Source organism: Gouania willdenowi, chromosome 19 (assembly GCF_900634775.1).
Source record: "Gouania willdenowi chromosome 19, fGouWil2.1, whole genome shotgun sequence".
NCBI classification, from domain to species: domain Eukaryota; kingdom Metazoa; phylum Chordata; class Actinopteri; order Blenniiformes; family Gobiesocidae; genus Gouania; species Gouania willdenowi.
Window position 1 is genome coordinate 7,458,251 of NC_041062.1, and position 19,345 is coordinate 7,477,595.

The 19,345-nt window shown below is 34.7% G+C and overlaps 2 protein-coding genes across 3 annotated transcripts; both read left to right on the top strand.

Annotated features, from left to right (window-relative positions):
- Positions 1–3,436: 3,436 nt before the first annotated feature.
- cabp5a (calcium binding protein 5a) lies at positions 3,437–6,728 on the top strand. Its single transcript, XM_028476562.1, has 6 exons — positions 3,437–3,484; positions 4,482–4,512; positions 4,639–4,782; positions 6,238–6,347; positions 6,435–6,582; positions 6,700–6,728. The coding sequence occupies exons 1-6, from the start codon at positions 3,437–3,439 to the stop codon at positions 6,726–6,728; spliced, it is 510 nt and encodes a 169-aa protein (XP_028332363.1).
- A 4,135-nt stretch (positions 6,729–10,863) lies between these two features.
- On the top strand, positions 10,864–16,635 carry nif3l1 (NIF3 NGG1 interacting factor 3-like 1 (S. cerevisiae)). 2 transcript variants are annotated; one of them, XM_028476499.1, is made up of 7 exons: positions 10,864–10,998; positions 11,671–12,224; positions 13,832–13,988; positions 14,587–14,710; positions 14,785–14,923; positions 15,059–15,142; positions 16,292–16,635. In XM_028476499.1, the coding sequence occupies exons 2-7, from the start codon at positions 11,681–11,683 to the stop codon at positions 16,474–16,476; spliced, it is 1,233 nt and encodes a 410-aa protein (XP_028332300.1). In that variant the 5' UTR covers positions 10,864–10,998; positions 11,671–11,680; the 3' UTR covers positions 16,477–16,635. The 2 variants fall into 2 exon arrangements, with proteins under 2 accessions (XP_028332300.1, XP_028332301.1); XM_028476500.1 differs by having other exon boundaries at positions 10,866–10,994.
- Positions 16,636–19,345: the final 2,710 nt, after the last annotated feature.

Sequence of the window (19,345 nt, forward strand, 5' to 3'; positions counted from 1 at the left end):
TGCTGTGCATTTTAAGAAAACAAATCACACACACAAAGACACAAAAAACATAAAAACAATCAAACCTTTTGTCTGTGTCAGTTTGATCTCATATGTTTATGCAATTTCTCTCATTTTCCAAATTATACTATACTCCATCTGACCCAGGTCTCACCACTCACGGTCTCCTCACCCACAATCCTCGTGCCCTCCACTCCACAGACATTTTTCCATCATTGTGGCCTTGCATAACCGCACAGCTGCCAGTAAGGGACAAGTTTAAGAAAAAAAAAAACAGGGAGGGGGGCAGATAATAAACCGGTATTGGTTCCTGCTGCATGGCTCTTCGGATTACGCTGTTTATGCAAACAGATTTTTCATGACTTTATGTAACAGGGAAAAGCAAAGGGTAAAGAGGTTACAACAGAGGACGATCCCATCAGAAAGATCCAGCTTAGCTCAGCTGGTACCGTTATTATTGAGTTATCCTCGCTCAACATATAGGGTGTGTCAGGGAAGGTAATTGCCCCATAGACATATGTGACTAATACCCTCTGAGATTATAACACAGCAGAATAAAAGCTGTATACTGACCTGTGACCCTTTAATACACCCAGAATCTGTTGTACTTCTGTCTATAAAGAGCCGACAGACGACAGGTATGAGCCTGTAGTTTATGCAGAATAAAGGAAATCAAAAGAAGAAGGGAAGATGTAGTTCATTAATTCAAATTTGAAATAAAAAAATATAAAAATGCTGAATTAAAAAGACAAACTCAGACAAAAACAATTCTTATATGTTGAGGTTAAATTTATTCTTTTCTGGAAGTTTACTTTGACCTGACATGTTTCGACAGTCAACTGCCAGTCTTCTACAGAGGCGCCTGCTGATGGCTTTGATGTGTTCAGTTTTTTCCATGACTTCAGCGTAAAAAACTATTCTTGGTTTAGCTTCATGTAAAAACTCCTCCAAAGTACTCCAGTTTTGGGGGAAAAATGGTAGAGTTATTTCAATCAAGGGTTCTCAACCTTGGAGTCAAGACCCCTTTTTGGAGTCACGAGACACTGGCACAGGGTCGCCATATGCCTTCAAGAAATTTTCTGAACAATTTGAGCACATTTTTGCTTATTTTGACCCTTTTTCTGCAACTACACCAAACTTGCCATATTTTCATCACGTATTTTCATCACTTTTTCTTGCCATATTTTTGCTCCCTTTAATAATTTTTTTGCTACATTTACTACAATTTTTTTCCACTTTCAAGACATTTTTACTTGTGAACTTTTTCCACCATTTTCCACCTAATGTCACATATGTTGACCCATTGTTGTCACCTTTAACCTCTTTTTTTTACCATATTTCATGCTTATTTTTACCAATTTAACCACATTCACAATTTGTAGTGCCCAATGTTTGCCAGTTTAAGCTAATTGTTCCTACTTTTTTCTGCCACTTTTAAGACAATATTAACACTTTGAACCCTTTTTACCAATTTTTCTGTCCATTTTTCCTAATTTGCAACTTTTAACCAATTTCTGTGGTTTTTAACCACTTTTGGTTTTGGTTTTAAAAGTCACCATTTTTGGTGACTTTTAACCCATTTTATTTGAACAAGAATTTACATCTTTAAGAAGACTATATACTACGGCATAAATAATACTAAACTTCCTGGATAACAGTGGATATTATTCAGATTAATACATAAATGTGGTTATCACAGATTCATAAAACAATAGACCACCTTTATTCTCCCTTATAGATGGCCCTGTCTCCACATGACTGTTATTCAATATTTAATCTTCAGGTACAGTGAGGGTCCCTGGTCTCTGGCACCTTTATTTTGGGGATCACGGGCTGAAAAGGTAAAGAACTAGACTTAAATGATAGTCAGAGATCAACCAAAGCTATTTGATACGTTTTCAGAATGTGACCTGTGACCTGATGCCTCCTCTGTCATGTATGACCTCTACCCACAGGATGACTTTCAGCATGATCTCAACACTCATCCTGATCAATGTCATCACTCTATCTCATCCTCTGGTTAGTTACTGTACATAGCTGACTCCTCCCCACCAGTGCACTCCTCTGCTGGATTCAGCCACGCCTCCTTTAATAAAGAAAAATAAACCCTCCAGGGATCCCAGTCATACTTTGACAGACAGGATCATCTACTGGATTCAGAACGCACAGGACAGACACTCAAGAGAAAAGTGTAGAAGACAGTCGGCTTTTCAAATTGTTCGAAGTACCAGAATATTCTCGATTATTCAGTTTGGGATGCCACAGACCGATACAGAAAAACCAAGAAAAGGTAAGCCCTAAAGCCAAAGAGACAGACCGCTTTTAATGTTTGTTAAACTAAACATTTTCACCCATTTAAAAGATGAAGAACAGTTAAATTTAATTTATTCTACAGCAGCTAATCAGCAGTAACATTTTACATACATTTTTGACCATATTTGACTCATATTGAAAATTAAAACCTTGATTACATTAGTGTTAACCTTCAACATTATGTGCAGACAAGAAAATAAAAACAAAAATATTACTCATACATATTATATGATAAATTGCCATGAAATGACTTGTTGTATTTGGTGCTATACCATGGGTCACTAACCTTTCTGAAACCGTGAGCTACTTCAAAGTTACTAAATAATCTGAATAATATACTAAAATTTCCCAGTTTCACTTTAATTAGATGGAAAGATAATAAAGGAAGACTTTGCATCAACTTAAAAAGTTAGGAAAAATTAACTAAATACAAAATACATGTAATAATTTATTTCTCTAAATTTATGCCATTGTTTCATCAACATGTTCCTATTTTTCTTGCCACTAACTACTCCTTCACTAACCAAAACATGTTCTTACAATTTAACATTTATGTAACATTTTATAAAACTCCACTTCATTTGTATTTATTTTCTTTAGGAAAAAAAACATCACAAAGCTATACAAATAAAGTTCAATTGCTTATGAATTTGAGTAAGCATCAGCAGTTAAAAAATCTGATACAACAAATAACAGCAAAAAAATCACAGGTAAAATAATAACAGAATATCACTGCATACTTCCAATACAAATTTGTCCAATTACTGAAAAATTCTCAAATTTAAAAAATGAATAAAAGACAACACATAAAACACTAAAAATAAACTATTATATTGCAGGATTCAAAGTTCCTGCTGGTGCCTTTTTATATTTATTTTCTCTTTTAAGGAAATCAATATTTCCATGTTGAAACAGTTTGTAGGTCTGCTTAGACATTTTTCTTGGGTAGTAAATACATCTTTTCCACATTTACTGAAAAAAAAAACAAAAGTTGAAACTTTTATAGGGTCCTGTGCTACGATGCTGGAAACAAAAACAAAAAAAAATCTTTTGACTACTGTTATTAAAAAACTTTTTATGCATATATGATATCTAAGTTTTCGTGGTCTTCTTTATACCAGAAATGAGCTTGGGAGCAGCATGCATTTTCCTGCGAGGGGGGAAGAACATTGTAAGTATATGAGCAGCACTATTGGACATATATTGTTTTTGATTGGTTTGAACTATTGTTTGCAAACTGCGTGGACAGGAAGATTGGATAATAATCCCAGTAGTGATGGGATTAAATGAGATTAATCTATGTATCTTCTCCCTGTCACCACTGATGCACATGAATCCTGTTATTCTGCACCTTAAACCACTTTTAAAAACTTTTATTAGGGTTGTTCTGTGAGACCATCAGGATTGGGGTCAATTACAAGTACAGTACATCTTCAATTATCCATGTTCAATTACAACTAAATTATGATTACAGTGACCAGCAATTTTTCCAATTACAATTAAAATACAAGTTATTTTTTTTCCACTTAACGTCATTTACAATTATGTCCTCAATTACTAAAGTTCAAATTCAATTAATCACAATTACTGAGCTTTTAATAAATAACCTCATAACACTTATTCTTCTTCTGTTAACATCTCTTATGAGTCTAAAATCAGCTGTAAAATACACTAAAAAATAATGTATTTTATCCAATTTGTTTCTCATCTTTTAGTATCCATAAAAAAATATTGTTATTAAAGTCTTTGGTGTGGGCATCTTAGCCTTTTTTCTGTCAGTATACCCCTCAATTTCAATGTATTTAAAATAAAAAATGATACTCACAATAAAATACATATTTTAATAATTGTTAACTATATTTGTGTAAGACATAGAACTCTAACATGGTTAGTTTTGCGTTTTATTTAAATTGTTGTTTGTTTTTTTTTTAAAATAGAATTTCCATGCCAATTACAATTACAAAGTCAATTATCTGAACTCAATTATAATTAAATTATGATTACAACAGCAGCAGCAGATGTTTTCAATTACAGTTACAATTATGATTACACCATAATGGTAATTAATTATCAATTAAACGATTACAGCAATAATTGACCCCAACCCTGGAGACCATACAGTGTTTCAGAGTTTGGTATTATCAATATTTCTGTTTCTTTTTTCACAGTCCAGACAACTAGCAGATGATGAGATTGACGGTGAGTAAAATTGAACCTTTTCCTCCTAAATCCTTCAATTTCTCTTCAACAAAGATACAATCATGTTATTCCTCTGAGTCGCCCAGGCCAGCTGTTATCGAAGCTAACAGGATGATTCCTCTGCAGAGCTGCGGGATGCTTTTAATGAATTCGACAAAGACAAGGACGGGCTGATCAGCTGTAAGGACTTGGGGAACCTGATGAGGACGATGGGCTACATGCCCACAGAGATGGAGCTGATCGAGCTGAGCCAAAACATCAACATGAACCGTAAGTCATCACAGAGAATAAAATACAAATTAAGAGAACTCAGAGGTTATCCGTACTTTAAAGGCTTGGAAGACATTTCTATCCCCATGAATAACAATACAGTACACGTGTCAAACTAATGACCTGGGGATCAAATCCAGCCTTTTGGAGGATTTAATTTGGCCCGCAGGAGAAAGGAAAAATTACAGAGAAAACATTTATCATTTGTGTAAATGACTATCGCATTTTTTTAATGTGTTAAACTGTTGAAAAAACTAAAAATTCTTACAAAATCCATACATTTTCCTCAAATTATTACATAACATTTTCCTTAGAATAGAAATAGAAATTGGTTAAAAAATCTAGGAAAATTAATATGAAGATCCTGTTGTGACTGAAATCTGTCACTAATTGCTTGGATGTAGTCGGTTTTTTACATATTTTGTTTTTTATATATACACAGAAGTGTAAACTATGGCACAATAATGATAAAATTACTTGTTTTCCCGCATAAAATCTGTGGTTCACCTAAGATAAACTGCTCCGTATTTGAACCCTGAACTAAAATTAGTTTGACACCCCTGGTGTAAATTAAACTCAAAACTCCTGGTGCTTATACCACATGATTGTAGTCATTTTTAGTGTTAAACTGGTGGAAAAAATTCAAAATTCTTACAAAATCCTTGAATTTCTCTCAAATTATTATCATTATTATTATTATTATTATTATTACATAATATCGCCCTTAATTAAAAAGAAATTGGTCTCAAAATCTAGGGAATTTAATGTGAGGACTGATATATGTCACTTATAGCTTGGCTATTGTCGGTTTCTTACAAATTTAGTTTTTTATGTATTCGTACACTAGGGCACAATAATGTTGAAATTACTCGTTTCCCACGCATCCCAATCTGTGGCTCACTTGAGATCAAGCAATCCCATATTAGGCCCCTGAACTAAAATGAGTTTGATAGCCCTGTTACAGTAGGTCCAAAGTAATATGTAATGGTTTCATTTATTCAGACAACTGTTTTTCAAGAATTTTTCTTTGATCTCCTGACATGTTTCAATTATCAACTGCCAGTCTTCTACAGAGGGGTCTTGCTTATCGCTTTGATGTGTCATTATGAGTTTTTTGTGGGCTTGTCCAGCGTGATGGAATTATTAAGTTGGCCACTGAACTTTGCCATGAACTTGCGGGAATTATTACGCGCAAGTCAAGGACACATCAAAGCGATGAGCAGACCCCTATGAAGAAGACTGGCAGTTGACAGTCAAAACATGTCAGGAGATCAAAGTAAAATTCCTGAAAAAAACAGTTGTCTGAATAAATGAAACCTTAACATATTATTTAAAAAGAAGACAAAATAACTTGCTGGAATTTTTTTAGGAAACATCAAAGTTATCAGCAGATGCCTCTGAAGACGACTGGCAGTTGAAACCCTAACATATTACTTATTCTCTTCTCATGTGCAGTTGGTGGCAAAGTGGACTTTGAGGACTTTGTGGAACTAATGGCCCCTAAGCTGCTGGCAGAGACATCTGGGATGATTGGCATGAAGGAGCTCAAAGACGCCTTCAAAGAGGTAAAAGCAATGATACGACACAACATCTTGCTTTATTTCTCTCTCTTATAATAGTCACTCTTCTTCCAAACTCCTTCTCCCTCTCAGTTTGACATGGACGGAGACGGGGAGATCACGACAGAGGAGCTGAGGGCCGCTATGACCAAGCTGATGGGCGAGCACATGAGTCGGAGAGAAATCGACGCAATAGTGAAGGAGGCCGACGAAAACGGAGACGGAACTGTAGACTTTGAAGGTATGAGCGCTTTTTTAGCTGCAGAGGTAGAAAAATTGTCACTTTTTCTTTCTCATTTTAAATAAGTGTTTGTGATTCTAAAGTTTGTGAGTCTAAACTCTTGTTCTTCTTTGGCAGAATTTGTCAGAATGATGTCCCATCAATGACAGTTGAGGCCGTCACGGACCAAAGAGCTCTAAAACCTGCAATAACAGTGACCATCTGATGCTTTTTACTCTCTTATACCACCATACGTTTATAACTATGCAAATCATGTGACTTTAAAACATAAGCAGACAAAAAAAAAGCTTTAACAAACAGAGAAGAATCATTCATATTCATCAATTATGTATATTGACTGTACAGTAGATGGAATTCACAATATTTAATGGAAAATATATATGCAAAGATTATGAACTTCTTTCAAAGATCAATTTAAAAGTCAAATATAAAGGTAAAAAAAAAAAAAAAGGAAATAATAGTTGTCTTTAATAAAATGTGAAATATTGTGTAATTTCTGCTAAAACATTGATTCAAGTGCAATACTGCTTTGTCGGTAAAAAGAGATTACATGTATGTTTTGGAGCTTAAACAGGATTTCCCTGTCTAGCTCATTTTCTCATATAGTCAGACTACACCTCCTGTGAAATGACAGCTTGTGTCCAAGTCAAGTAAAATGTAGCGCTCCACATGACTTCTTGCATAATAGCGGTACAAGTATGAGCTTGTATAATAGGACGAGGCAATGACGATCTATGGATTTCATGGAGCGAAGAAGGGATTTGAAAGACAAACAACATCCCCAGAGCTGCTCAGTGGTTGGGAAAAAAAATAAAAAAGGGAAGGATTGACTTTGCTTTCGTTGAGCTGACGTCAGTATGAAGCCAGTGTATGGCAAAATGATTTTACTGGATTTCACGTTTTGGATAAATCTGTGACATCATAATATAATATGCAAAACAAATTTTCCTGTCATAAGTGAAATAGAAATAAAAAAAAAAAAATGAATACAAAGTGTGCATGTTCTGTTTTTTCTTCTAATTTTGAAGCTGTTTCTTTGGATTTTTTTTCTTGCTTTTATTTATACAATGACACAGTACAACTCACATCATACAGGTATTAAACATTATTCATAGAGTACAGTCAAATAGTGTTCTTCTATACAATTTTTCCATATTTCTAATATGTATGTACACAAATAAACATAACAAGTTGCAAGTCAATAACTATGGAAGTGTATTAGGGCTAAATTTAAAGGAAAAAATTTATTTTAGGCAAATCAAGAATAAAGTCAAAATGTGGAGAAGTCAAAAATTTGAGAATAAAGTTGAAATTTTGAGAATAAAGTTGAAATTTTGAGAATAAAGTTGAAATGTCGAGATAAAAGTTGAAATTTCCAGAACAAAGTTGAAATATAATGTCAAGATTAAAGTCGAAATTTCGGGAAAAAAAACTCAAAATACAGTATTGTGATAAAAGTCGAAGGTTTGCTATTAAAATCATATCTAGGGAAGCTGACTAGGGCCAATTCACCGTTCAAATTCCTGTTTTATTAAAACTACAACTCAATGAAAAAAAAAAAATCACATTGAAACTAAAGAAAAAAACCACACAATAATACAGTATTTCATTCCGCAGTCAACGCAGCATTAATAGCAATTACTTTCTTCAACTCTGGGTTATTTATTTTATATTACCGTATGAAACTTAATTTTTTTAAAAAAGCAAACGTATCCACGATAAGCAGGTTGATACACACAGACGTGAATGGCAGATTAGATACAACGAGATTTTAAAAACCACAGATATTGATTAGAACTAAAAGTTACAATTTAGAGCGGCCAGAAAAAGTTCAAAGTGTCAATATTGGAACCATTAGATTAAACTGGCAAATAATGACCATGACAAATCGTAAATGTGGTTAAATTAATAAACATGGGAAAATAGGTGGGAAAAGTGGTGGAATGGGTTTAAAAGTGCTGAAAACGTCTTGAAAGGGAAAAAAATGTGCAGAAAGGGCATTGAAATTTGATGGAGAAGTGGCAGAAATGGGAGTAATGTACCAAAAATGTATTGAAAGGAGCACAAATATGGCAAGAAAATGTGACGTAAATAGGTTAAAGTATGGTGTACTAGTATAAGTTTGGTGTAGTTGCAGAATAATGGTGAAAAAAATGGCATCTGGAGACCCTAAATACAGTCCTATCCCCAAGGTTGAGAACCCCTGAAACAGAAGATGATTCATACATAATTTTTTTTAGGATTACATGAAAATGCGAGGATGCATGTTTGGAGGGATGGGTCCCTCAGAGATGAGTTGATAAGCGGAAAAAACAAACAACTATGTATAGCGATATAAAAAGGAATAGGAGATGGATGATGTAATGTGTCCTCCAGCCCTTTGCCCTGATCCCTCCCTGATCCTCTGACATCCAGCACTGGTCTTTATTGCTTTAATCCATATTAATCTCTCTCATGGTCTTCCTGTTTTATTTTAGCTCATCTGTCCAGCCGCTTGTTGCTCCACAAAGGTTTAATAAGGATGTCTTTACTGTTAGCCCTGTTCGTTAATCCCACCCAACATCGATAACCTTTCATCTGTCCTTTACATACAGAATGCTAAACTCTTGCTAAATTTACCCAGTAGACCCTGCAGGGTCGTTTTCTGTTGGACAAACTGCCCCATGGGTTAAGAACATCAAATAAAGCCTTCTTGCCTTTTCCTGCACTCATCTTATGATTTGTTGTCTTTTAATAGAAATAATCAGCCTGCAACACTGAGTAAAGAAATTGATTCATAGCAATGTTAAGGCTCTCATCAGAATTAATTTCTCCATCACAATGGTTGTTGGACAACATAGGAGCAACATAGAAAGAGATTAGAGCACTTGCAGCTTTAATGTAGAGAGTTTTAAAAGCTTCTTCAATATAAAAAGATTACCAACTAAGCTAAGAGAAGATATTGAGCCTGAATCACTTAAATCACACATGTTCAAGTTCTTTTCCAGACAATCAATCAAGTTTATTTGGTAAGGGACAATGTAAATGGCACCATCTGTAAATATGTATATATCTATATTCTTACAGGATGACAATATATATCAATATTCTTTATACTTATAATATTATATTATCTTTTGGGTATTTTGTGTGTTGCCTTCTGTTGTTTTTTTTTTTTCTTGTACTTTATCTGAGCTGTCATGCTGGATAAATTTCCCCACTGCAGGATCAATAAAGTTACTCTATTCTACTCTCCTCTAAATTATCAAGCAGATGCATTTCCATCTTATGCACTGTTTCAGATTTGATCTAATTTAAATCTGTAGTCACATTGGTCACTTTAGAAAATGTAGTGAACAAATATCAGAAACTGTAGTTATTAAAAGCTCTTCAGTGTTGACTACAGTCAATATATGATAGAAATGTGTATCTTTGTGCAAGATATAAAGAATGTTTTAACTAAGTTGCTTTCGCTTTTGTCCTTATTACTATTAAATCAGAAAAAATGTATAAATAACTTCATTAAAAAAAAAACTTTATTCCAATAAAAAAAAAAACTTTTCAATCAAAGAAAAAAATTGCATTTGAGCATCTTAGATTGAACAGGTTTACTTGGACTGACGCTTTTTGATTGATTTATTATCATTATTTATCATTTTATTCATCTTTTTAGTATTTGCCCCATATTATGGGTAAGACATTTGTTTAAATTAATAATAATAATAATAATAATTAAAAATAATTTTTTTTGGGTGGCAATAATTTTTTCAATTTGCATTTGAAAAAAAACAAACAAACAAAAAAAAGTTTTTCTTTGATTGACAATGTTTTCCTATTGGAGTTTATTTATTAAAAATACTTTTTGATTGAAAATAAATATTTAAAAAAAAAAAAAAATTATATATATATATATATATATATATATATATATATATATATATATATATATATATATATATATATATATATATATATATATATATTAATAAAGATACTTCACTTCAATCAAAAAACACCTTTTCAATCAAAGAAAATGCAAATGTGTGTAAATGCAAATAAATATATGACATCCCAAAAAGACTGTATCTTAACACTTTGTTTTTTGTTTTTTTTTTGATTGAAAAAAGGTTTTCTGATTGAATTGATTTTTTAAAGTTGAAAATATATAAATATTTTTTTTTATTGAAGCAACGTTTTTTTTTTATTTTTTTTTTTTAAATGTAATAATAAAGACACAAATCTACATCGTTACTTTTAGAAAAAAACGTGAAACGTGTGAAAGTCACTCTGCAGTTTGTCAACCAACCTCTGCCATTCCACGGAAGCCCGGCGTGGACATTTCCCTTCAACTCGATCTGCAAACGTGCTCATGGTCGCTTTGTTTCTCTTTTATTGTGGATAAAACCCTGTGTGTCACCACCTACTGCCTCACCGTGAGTGAGTCGATAACCTTCTGTAACCTTACATTCAAAGGAAGTAGATGAAAACAGAATAGAATGTAATGCTAATGTTTTTAGCTCGTTAGCTTGGCTACCATTGCTATTTGTCTGGTTGCAAACGCACATTGCACGTCTGTTATTATGGCTACATGTGACACACCTGTGTCTTTAGTTAACTACAAGTTAGTTTTAAACGCAAAAAAAAAAAATCCCACCACTGTAACACGCAAGCTTGGTAATTATCTTTTTCATTTTTTAAAAAAGTATTATTTAAATCATTTATTAAATGATTTATCTGCAATAATCGAATAAGTTAGACTTCATACATAGTTATAATAAACGTATAGAAGCCCACAGTAAAAAAAAAAAAAAAAAAAAATGAAACTAGGAAAAGTAAAATATTAATTATAAATTCTTAATCATAATTTAGACTTAGAATCTCTTAATTCTGACATTGTTATTATTAGTATTTCATTTAATCTATTTCGAGCTAGACAATAATTGTATTATATATACAGAGGAAAACAAAGAGGAATAGAAAAAAAAGTAGCTTGGAAGCTATTTCTGTTTTATTCTTCTGGTCTCAAACACTTTTTTCTGGACTAATATCTTATCTTGTTTAATTGCATTAAGTCTGATGTTTCTCTTCATTCCATTTTCCTCCTCACAGATCTCCACAGATGTTGAGTGGATTCAAACGTCTCCTTCAGACATTTGGATGTAGACGATTGTTGACTGGGACCAGTTTCAAGTCATCTTCAGCAGTTTTACCTGGACATCCATCCCATTCCTTTCCTTTACCTACACACCCTCCTCTTTACTTCCTGCCGTCCCGCTGCCTCTCTGTCTCTGCTGGTGGCCCCGCACTGATGGAGTTAAAGGGAGTTCTGGAGGTGTTGGAGAGCCTCGCTCCTCTGTCACTTGCTGAGTCATGGGACAACGTAGGCCTGCTGGTGGAGCCCAGTAAACCTCGTCATATTAAGTCCATCTTGCTGACCAATGACCTCACAGAGGCTGTGATGGACGAGGCCGAGGCTATGAACTGTGATCTGATCATCTCGTATCACCCTCCGTTGTTTCGGCCAATCAAGCGTCTGATACAGAAGGATTGGAAACAACGGTTGGCGGTCAGAGCCGTGGAGGCCGGTATGGCCGTGTTTTCTCCTCACACCTCGTGGGACAGCGTCAGAGGGGGGGTCAACGACTGGCTGGTTGGAGGGCTCGGTGAGAGGGGTTTTTATTTCTCTTCAAACTCTTTTTATTTCAACTTTTAGGAACAAACAGGTACACAAGTACACCTTGATGGTATGATTATGCATTCTAAATGTTAGCATTGCACTCATACTACCCAGATATAAAAACTAGTTAAAAATTAAAAAATAAAAATTTATATCAATATAACTAGGGCTGTACAATTAATAAAACTTTAATCGTGATAACGGTTTTGGTTGCCAGGATTAAATTAACCTGATTGTTGGCAATATTCACATTTAAAATACGGGCTCTACACTCTGTAATAGTGTATTTATTCAGTTAGCCTTTGATACACTTTAAAATTATTGGTGTAATTTTTTTCAGTAATTTTTTTCATTATAATTAAATTTTAAAGCTTAATTTTGCCCTGTAAACTGTACACATATTGCTTGTTTAAAAGTAGTGCATTAAAAGTACAGATTATTCCCTAATACGATTAATAATTGTGATTATAATCATGACTACATGATAGGCCATAATCGTGCAGCCCTAATACACACATACATACTCTCATAAACATACATATACATACACCAGGGTTGGAGTCAATTATAATTGTAATTGCGTAATTGTTAATTAATTACAATAAACAATTATTTTAATAATCATGTTACAGTTCAATGTACATTTCTACACATATGTAGTTAACAATTATTTAAATATGCTTCATATCAAGCTTTCCTTCATTTTACCATTAAAAAAAATTGAATCGAGGAACATACTGACACACACCAAAAATATTAAAACCTATATTTTAGTCTAACAAGGAAACCAATAGATAGGAAATAAATGAGATGATATATATTTGTTTTTAGTGTATTTTACAGCTGATTTAGGAACTGTTATCATTAGATGCTAATGATAACAGAAAGCTAACACAAGAGGAAGTTAAACAATTATTAGGTTATTTATTTCAGGGTCAGTAATTGTGATTAACTGTCTGTTATTGAACTATAGTAATTGAGTAGGTAATTGTAATTTAATTGTAATTGGAAAAAATGCTGGTCACTGTAATTGTAATTGAATAGTAATTGAACATGGGTAATTAAACCTTTAATTGGATGGAGGAGAAGAAAAAAGAATGAATGAAAAAGAGGGAGGGGGGGTGAATAATACATTTTGTAATATCTTTATTTTATGGGCTAATTATTGTTATTAAAGTTGTCTATTAAAGGTTGGCAGATTAAATAGAAAATGTTTACCTTTTCTCTCAACAGAAGTATTATTTTCTCCACTTCCTTCAGTAACGCTAACGGGTGTAGGAAGAGTTTTATTCTCCCCGTGAAGGAGAATCAATCTTATGGTACAATACCATATTGTGTTTGGCACATTGTGAGTTCTATTAATGCAGGCTTCACCCCATACAATGTGATCAATGGATCAACTTGCTTTCTACAGGATCTCAGAAAGGGTTGAAGAGAGATTTTTTGTGAATGGAAAATGTGTCACGCATAGGCTACTGTACCTGCAGTCGTAGAATATTAACAAAGGTGTACAGTACGTTAACCTGTGCTCCTAATGTTTGGTTTCCATCTCTGGTGTCTGTCTGCGTGCGTGCGTGTGTGTGTCGCTCTCAGGCAGTGGTCAGGTGTCAGTGCTGAGTCAGGCTCACGGTGCGACCTCCAAGAGTCACAGGGTGGAGTTCATGGTGAGGAGTTCTGAGGAGCTGGAGGTTGTGATGGAGGAGCTGAAGGCCTGCGATGGAGGGACGACACTGGAGCGTTCATCCAGCAGGTTTTTGAAAAATGACATTTAAACAGGGTGAACAGGGTTATTTTCCTTTAACCCAGGGCAGTGGTTCTCAACCTTTTCAGTCCACGACCCCCAAAATAAAAGGTTCCAGAGACCGGGGACCCCCACTGTACCTGAAGATGGTTGAACACAGACAGAAAGTGGAAAAAATGTGAATAAGAGGCATTGAAATTTGATGAAGTGGCAGAAATGGGAGTAATGGAGCATAAATGCATTAAAAGGAGCAAAAATATGGCAAGAAAAAGTGATGAAAATAGATTAAAATATGGCAAATGTGGTGTGGTTGCAGAAAAGGGGTAAAAATGGGCACAAATTGTTAAAAAAATATTCTGTTTCTTGGAGGCATCTGGCGACCCCCTCCCAGTGTCACGCGGCCCCAAATGGGGTTCTGACCCCAAGGTTGAGAACCCCTAACCAAGAGACTAACTTGCAAATCCTCACAATTAGCTCACAAAAACATACATTTTTTATATTATTTTTTTGTTGCTCCAAGAACTTAATATTCCATGAGATTCCATGCAAATCTCTTCCATTGTTCATCATTTTCCTCTAAAAATATACACATTTTTTTTAAAAACAGACCTGATGGCAGCGGCATTCATGTCAGCATAACCTGCAGCGACTCAGCACTCGCCCACAGTGTTCAGACTCTGCAACGACACAGCACACCGAGCCAGTCTTTAAGTATCGTCAAGTTAGAAGAGGTACAACATCAGCTTATCAAAGTCCAACTTTCTGATTGTCCAAAAGTGCCAGCCCTATCCTGCTGTTCCTGCAGCCTCCTCTCCCAGGTCACGGCCAAGGCCGACTCAGTGTTTTGGACGAGCCGGTAACCATGGCAACAGCTATCCAGAAAACTAAAGCTCACTTGGGTTTAAATCACCTCCGTTTGGCTCTTGGATTTGGAAAAACTCTTGGTGAGTGAAAGTAGATCATACGCTCACCACTGTCAGAGAATGAGTCACTAATGAATTATTAAAGCCTCACTCTGTAAAGGCCAAGTGCAGAGGATGGATTGATAAAGTGCTGAGATGTTTCCTCATGTCTTCCAGAGTCCTGTGTTCACTCTGTGGCTGTGTGTGCTGGATCTGGGGCGTCTGTGCTGAACGGCGTTAAGTCAGACCTCTACGTTACAGGTTAGTTACTAAAAAAAAACTGTTGATTCACTTTCAAAGCGCAATTCTTATTAGTTAAAATTCTGAATTCATTCAGAATTTTGAAGAATCGATATTGCTCAACTGAGCCCATGTTTCCTATCAAGCTAATAGGTTAACGGTTATATGGGGAGTTACCCCTCCCTATGGTAGAACAAAACACAACTGTATGTTGTATTAATAAGTATAATATATAAGAAGTAAGAAAATTATTCTTGTGGTCAACGGAATTGGTGGCAGGAGTGTTTTTGAGCGCATTTTTGTGATATAACCTGAGAAAGAATTTTGCGATTTATTGAAAAATTGTCAAATACATTTTTTTCAAAACTTTTATTTATGTTATATTGGATATCAAAATGTCAACAAAGATGGGACACATCTTTAACAAAACAATATTGGTTGCTTCTAAATTTATTTTGGCCGTCAGATGACAAAAAGTGACACAATAACAGTCAAATATTTGAATAATTGTGCGCAAGATTGTCCATAACATTGTCAATATATACAGCGGAGTGTTTTTTAAGGTCTTAAAATCATCCCAGTCCATTCCCCAAGCTCATAAAATAATACTACAAAAATAAACAATTATTGCGTGAATATAGTCTCCTAACTATCATTACCCCACTAATTTTCTGACAAAAAGAAACATTTACCGAAATTTGGAATGGACTGGGATTATTTCGCAGAATTGGAATCAAATTGAATCATTAGATAATTCAAGCAAGTTCTTTTTGAATGTTATGTTAAGGCTTCATTTATTTATTTACTTTTTTTCAGGAAATGTACTTTGATGTGTCCTTGAGTAGTCAGGAGATCAAAGTAAATTTTCTGAAAAACCAGTTGTCTGAATAAATGAAACTTTCACATATTTTTCAAAAATAACTTACTTGGAAGCGAAGGACACATCAAAGCGATCATCAGACGCCTCTGAAGAAGACTGGCAGTCGAAACATGTCAGGAGATGGAGATCAAAGTCAATTTCCTGAATAACAGTTGTTTGAAAAAATTAAACCGTAACATATGAATCGTGAGTTGTTGGAAAATTCACATCCCTCTTTGTATTTAATACTTGTATGTTTTTGTTACATTACTGCACTCTGAGACATTGTTTAATCAGACCTCTTCTTTCAGGTGAAATGTCTCATCACGAGGTGTTGGACGCAGTCGCCAAAGGAACCTGTGTCATCCTCAGCGACCACAGCAACAGTGAACGCGGTTTCCTGTCTGTGATCAGAGAGAGACTCGCCGTGCGTCTTCCTGACAATGTGACGGTAACGGTGTCCAAGGCTGATCGAGATCCTCTACAGGTGGTCTGAGTCCGACTGGCCCACATGTGCTGAATCACCAAGTCATAAATGTTTTTCTTTAAAAAGTCATCAACCAGAGCTACAGATGTGCCTCACGCTGATGAAAGGGCTGGATTATTTATGATGTATTTCAGGGATGAATCTAAATAAAATAGCCTCTGATCAGAATGGACTGCTGGCGTTTTTTTCTTATTTTGGATGAGAGAAAACATTTATTACCAATGAACAGAAGCTTAAGACAAAGCATCTGCTGCTGGAATGCATGTGACCTGGTACATTCTGGTGATTCATTTAGGGCACATGTGTCAAACTCAAGGCCCGTGGGCCAAATCCGGCCCTATAGAGCATCCAATTCGGCACACAGGAGACGGTATAAATGATAGAGAAAACATGAATTATTGTGTATACTATTAAATAATCAAATTAACAAATTCAATGAAACTCCACAATATTTTTAGGAGCTCTCTGTTTTCCCACGTTTATATTGCATGAATGCAGTAATTACTGATCATAAATTATGGAAAGAAATCTCAATTTTGCCAAAAAATCTTGCATTTTCTCACAAATGATTCCACTAAATTCCACAAAAATTAGTTACAAAATCAAATACTTTTTTGAAGAGAAGATCCTGCAGGGACTGATATTGAAAACTAGAGCACAATAATGTTAAAATTGCACTATTCTATACTTCCACTTTCTCAACTATAAATTTAGTTCAAACAAAATGCGGTACCAAAACTAATTCTTGGGGTGAAATAAAAGTCTTTGGGGTTGCCAGAAATTTGTAATGAGGTCACAAAAAAAGGTTGTGCACCATTGGCACATATACTGAGTTACTACATATTTGGTATATTTTTTTGCATTTAAACCTTTATTAATTAAAAGAAACGCAGTGGGACAGAATATTTAGGTGTCACATCATTGACCCATATATACATTTCAAAGAGCAGGTCTATGGTAAATCATGGAGTTCTGCAAACAAAAGTAACAACAAACCTCTTTAATGATCCGTAGGGGTTCATGTAGCTGAAGTGAATGTTAAACACACCTGTCACGTTCGTAAAAGCATTAAAGGACATCACACATACACATTACTGGAGGTAATGGAGTTTTATCTCAGCGTGATGTTCACACCTCCACTTCCCCTCAGACCACAGTGGCTTTTATCCCCAGCAGCGAGCACACAAATGGAGAAGGAAAACAACAACTACAACAACACGTAAACAGTCTCTGTAAACCGACCCCAGCTGTCCATTTTAATGTTGGCTGGAATGCAAGCAGGTGGCTTTGTTCCCTATGCTTTATTTATTTTTTAATTCTTTATTTTTCTGTATTTTTGTTTGAACAATCACACAAAATGTACCAAAAATAAAATGCATAAAATAATAAAGTAAATAGGTGCCCATGGTCTTTAACAATTAACAAATCTACCATTTACCATAGTTATACTCACAACGTGAGTATCTTTTTTCAGCTTTTTTGCAATTTGTGGGCTTCTAATCAATTAAATAAAGTTAACAAACCCTTTATTTTCAAAAGTTGTTGGTTTATTTTAAAATACTGTATCTTCCTGACCTCCCAGCTTAGTAGTTGTGATGCTTTCTGGGTTTGAATCATAACAAAATCCAAATATTTAAATTGTTTTTTCTGTTTACCAACAACCTTACGAACTCTTATGTGTCAAACTCAAGGCACGGGGGCCAAATCTGGCCCTTTAGAGCATTCAATTTGGCGTGCAGCAGAAAGCACTAAAAATCTGAGAAACCATGAATAATTGTGTAAATTACAAACTAATTCAGTTGTAAATATGTCAGCTAGAAATTTCCAAAATAATACACACATTCAATGAAACACGACAACATTAGCGGGGCAAACATTTTAATCTCAAATTGTTAAAAGAACTTTAAATTCTTCCAAAATCCTGCAATCTTCCTTAAATTATTCAACAAAATGTACCAAAATCACATAAATTTTGGCCACAAATCATCCAAAAACATATTGGGATTAATAAAGAAATTCTGATTCAGATCATGCAGGGACTGATATCTTTATTTTAAACATGGAAGTGTAAACTAGAGCACAATAATGATTAAATGAAAATCTGTGGCCCACTTCAGATAAACTCCTCCGTATTTGGTCCTTGAACTAAAATGAGTTTGCCACCCCTGTGTTAGAATTTCTTACAAAATTTGACACCTTTCACGATTAGGAATGTTTGACAAGCAAATTAATTAGCGTAAAGCAGAATTTTGAGAACTTTGAACATCAGTTTATCATATATTTCATTTTCCAAAGTACAAGGTTAATAGAAAATACCAAAACTAAGGGTATTTATAGGTATCTAATGTATCTAAACTGTCACATTTTGGAGAATCTTCACAGACTTGCACCAAAACATGAGCCTGCATTGTAAATCAGTGCATCTGATTGTCTATAGTGTTCTGGTTAGACTTGCCATCATCACACAGTAAAACCTAGACACTAGTTGTTTGGGTAGTGACCAAATTGCAGCCATTGACCAAACTGTCTTCCCCTTCCACCCACTACAGCCCGACTCCCTGCTGGGGGAGCCTAACTGGCAACCTGCTGGGAGGAAGACACTATCATCAAGTCATGAAACAGCCACAGGGGAGCTGCTAGTAAAACAAAACCAAAAAAACTTCTCTTCTAAAGGATACTACATTTCCCAGAATTCTCCACCAGAAACTCAGATAACAATTAACCGTTAAAGGAGGACAAAGCCAGTGGAAGTACAGATAATCCTTGTCAAAAACTACTCTAATACAATACAAGTAACTCAGTCAAAATAGTACTTAAGTAAAAGTGCTGTAAAAGTATTAGCATAAACAATTACTTAAGTCAGGAATTCTCCACCTTG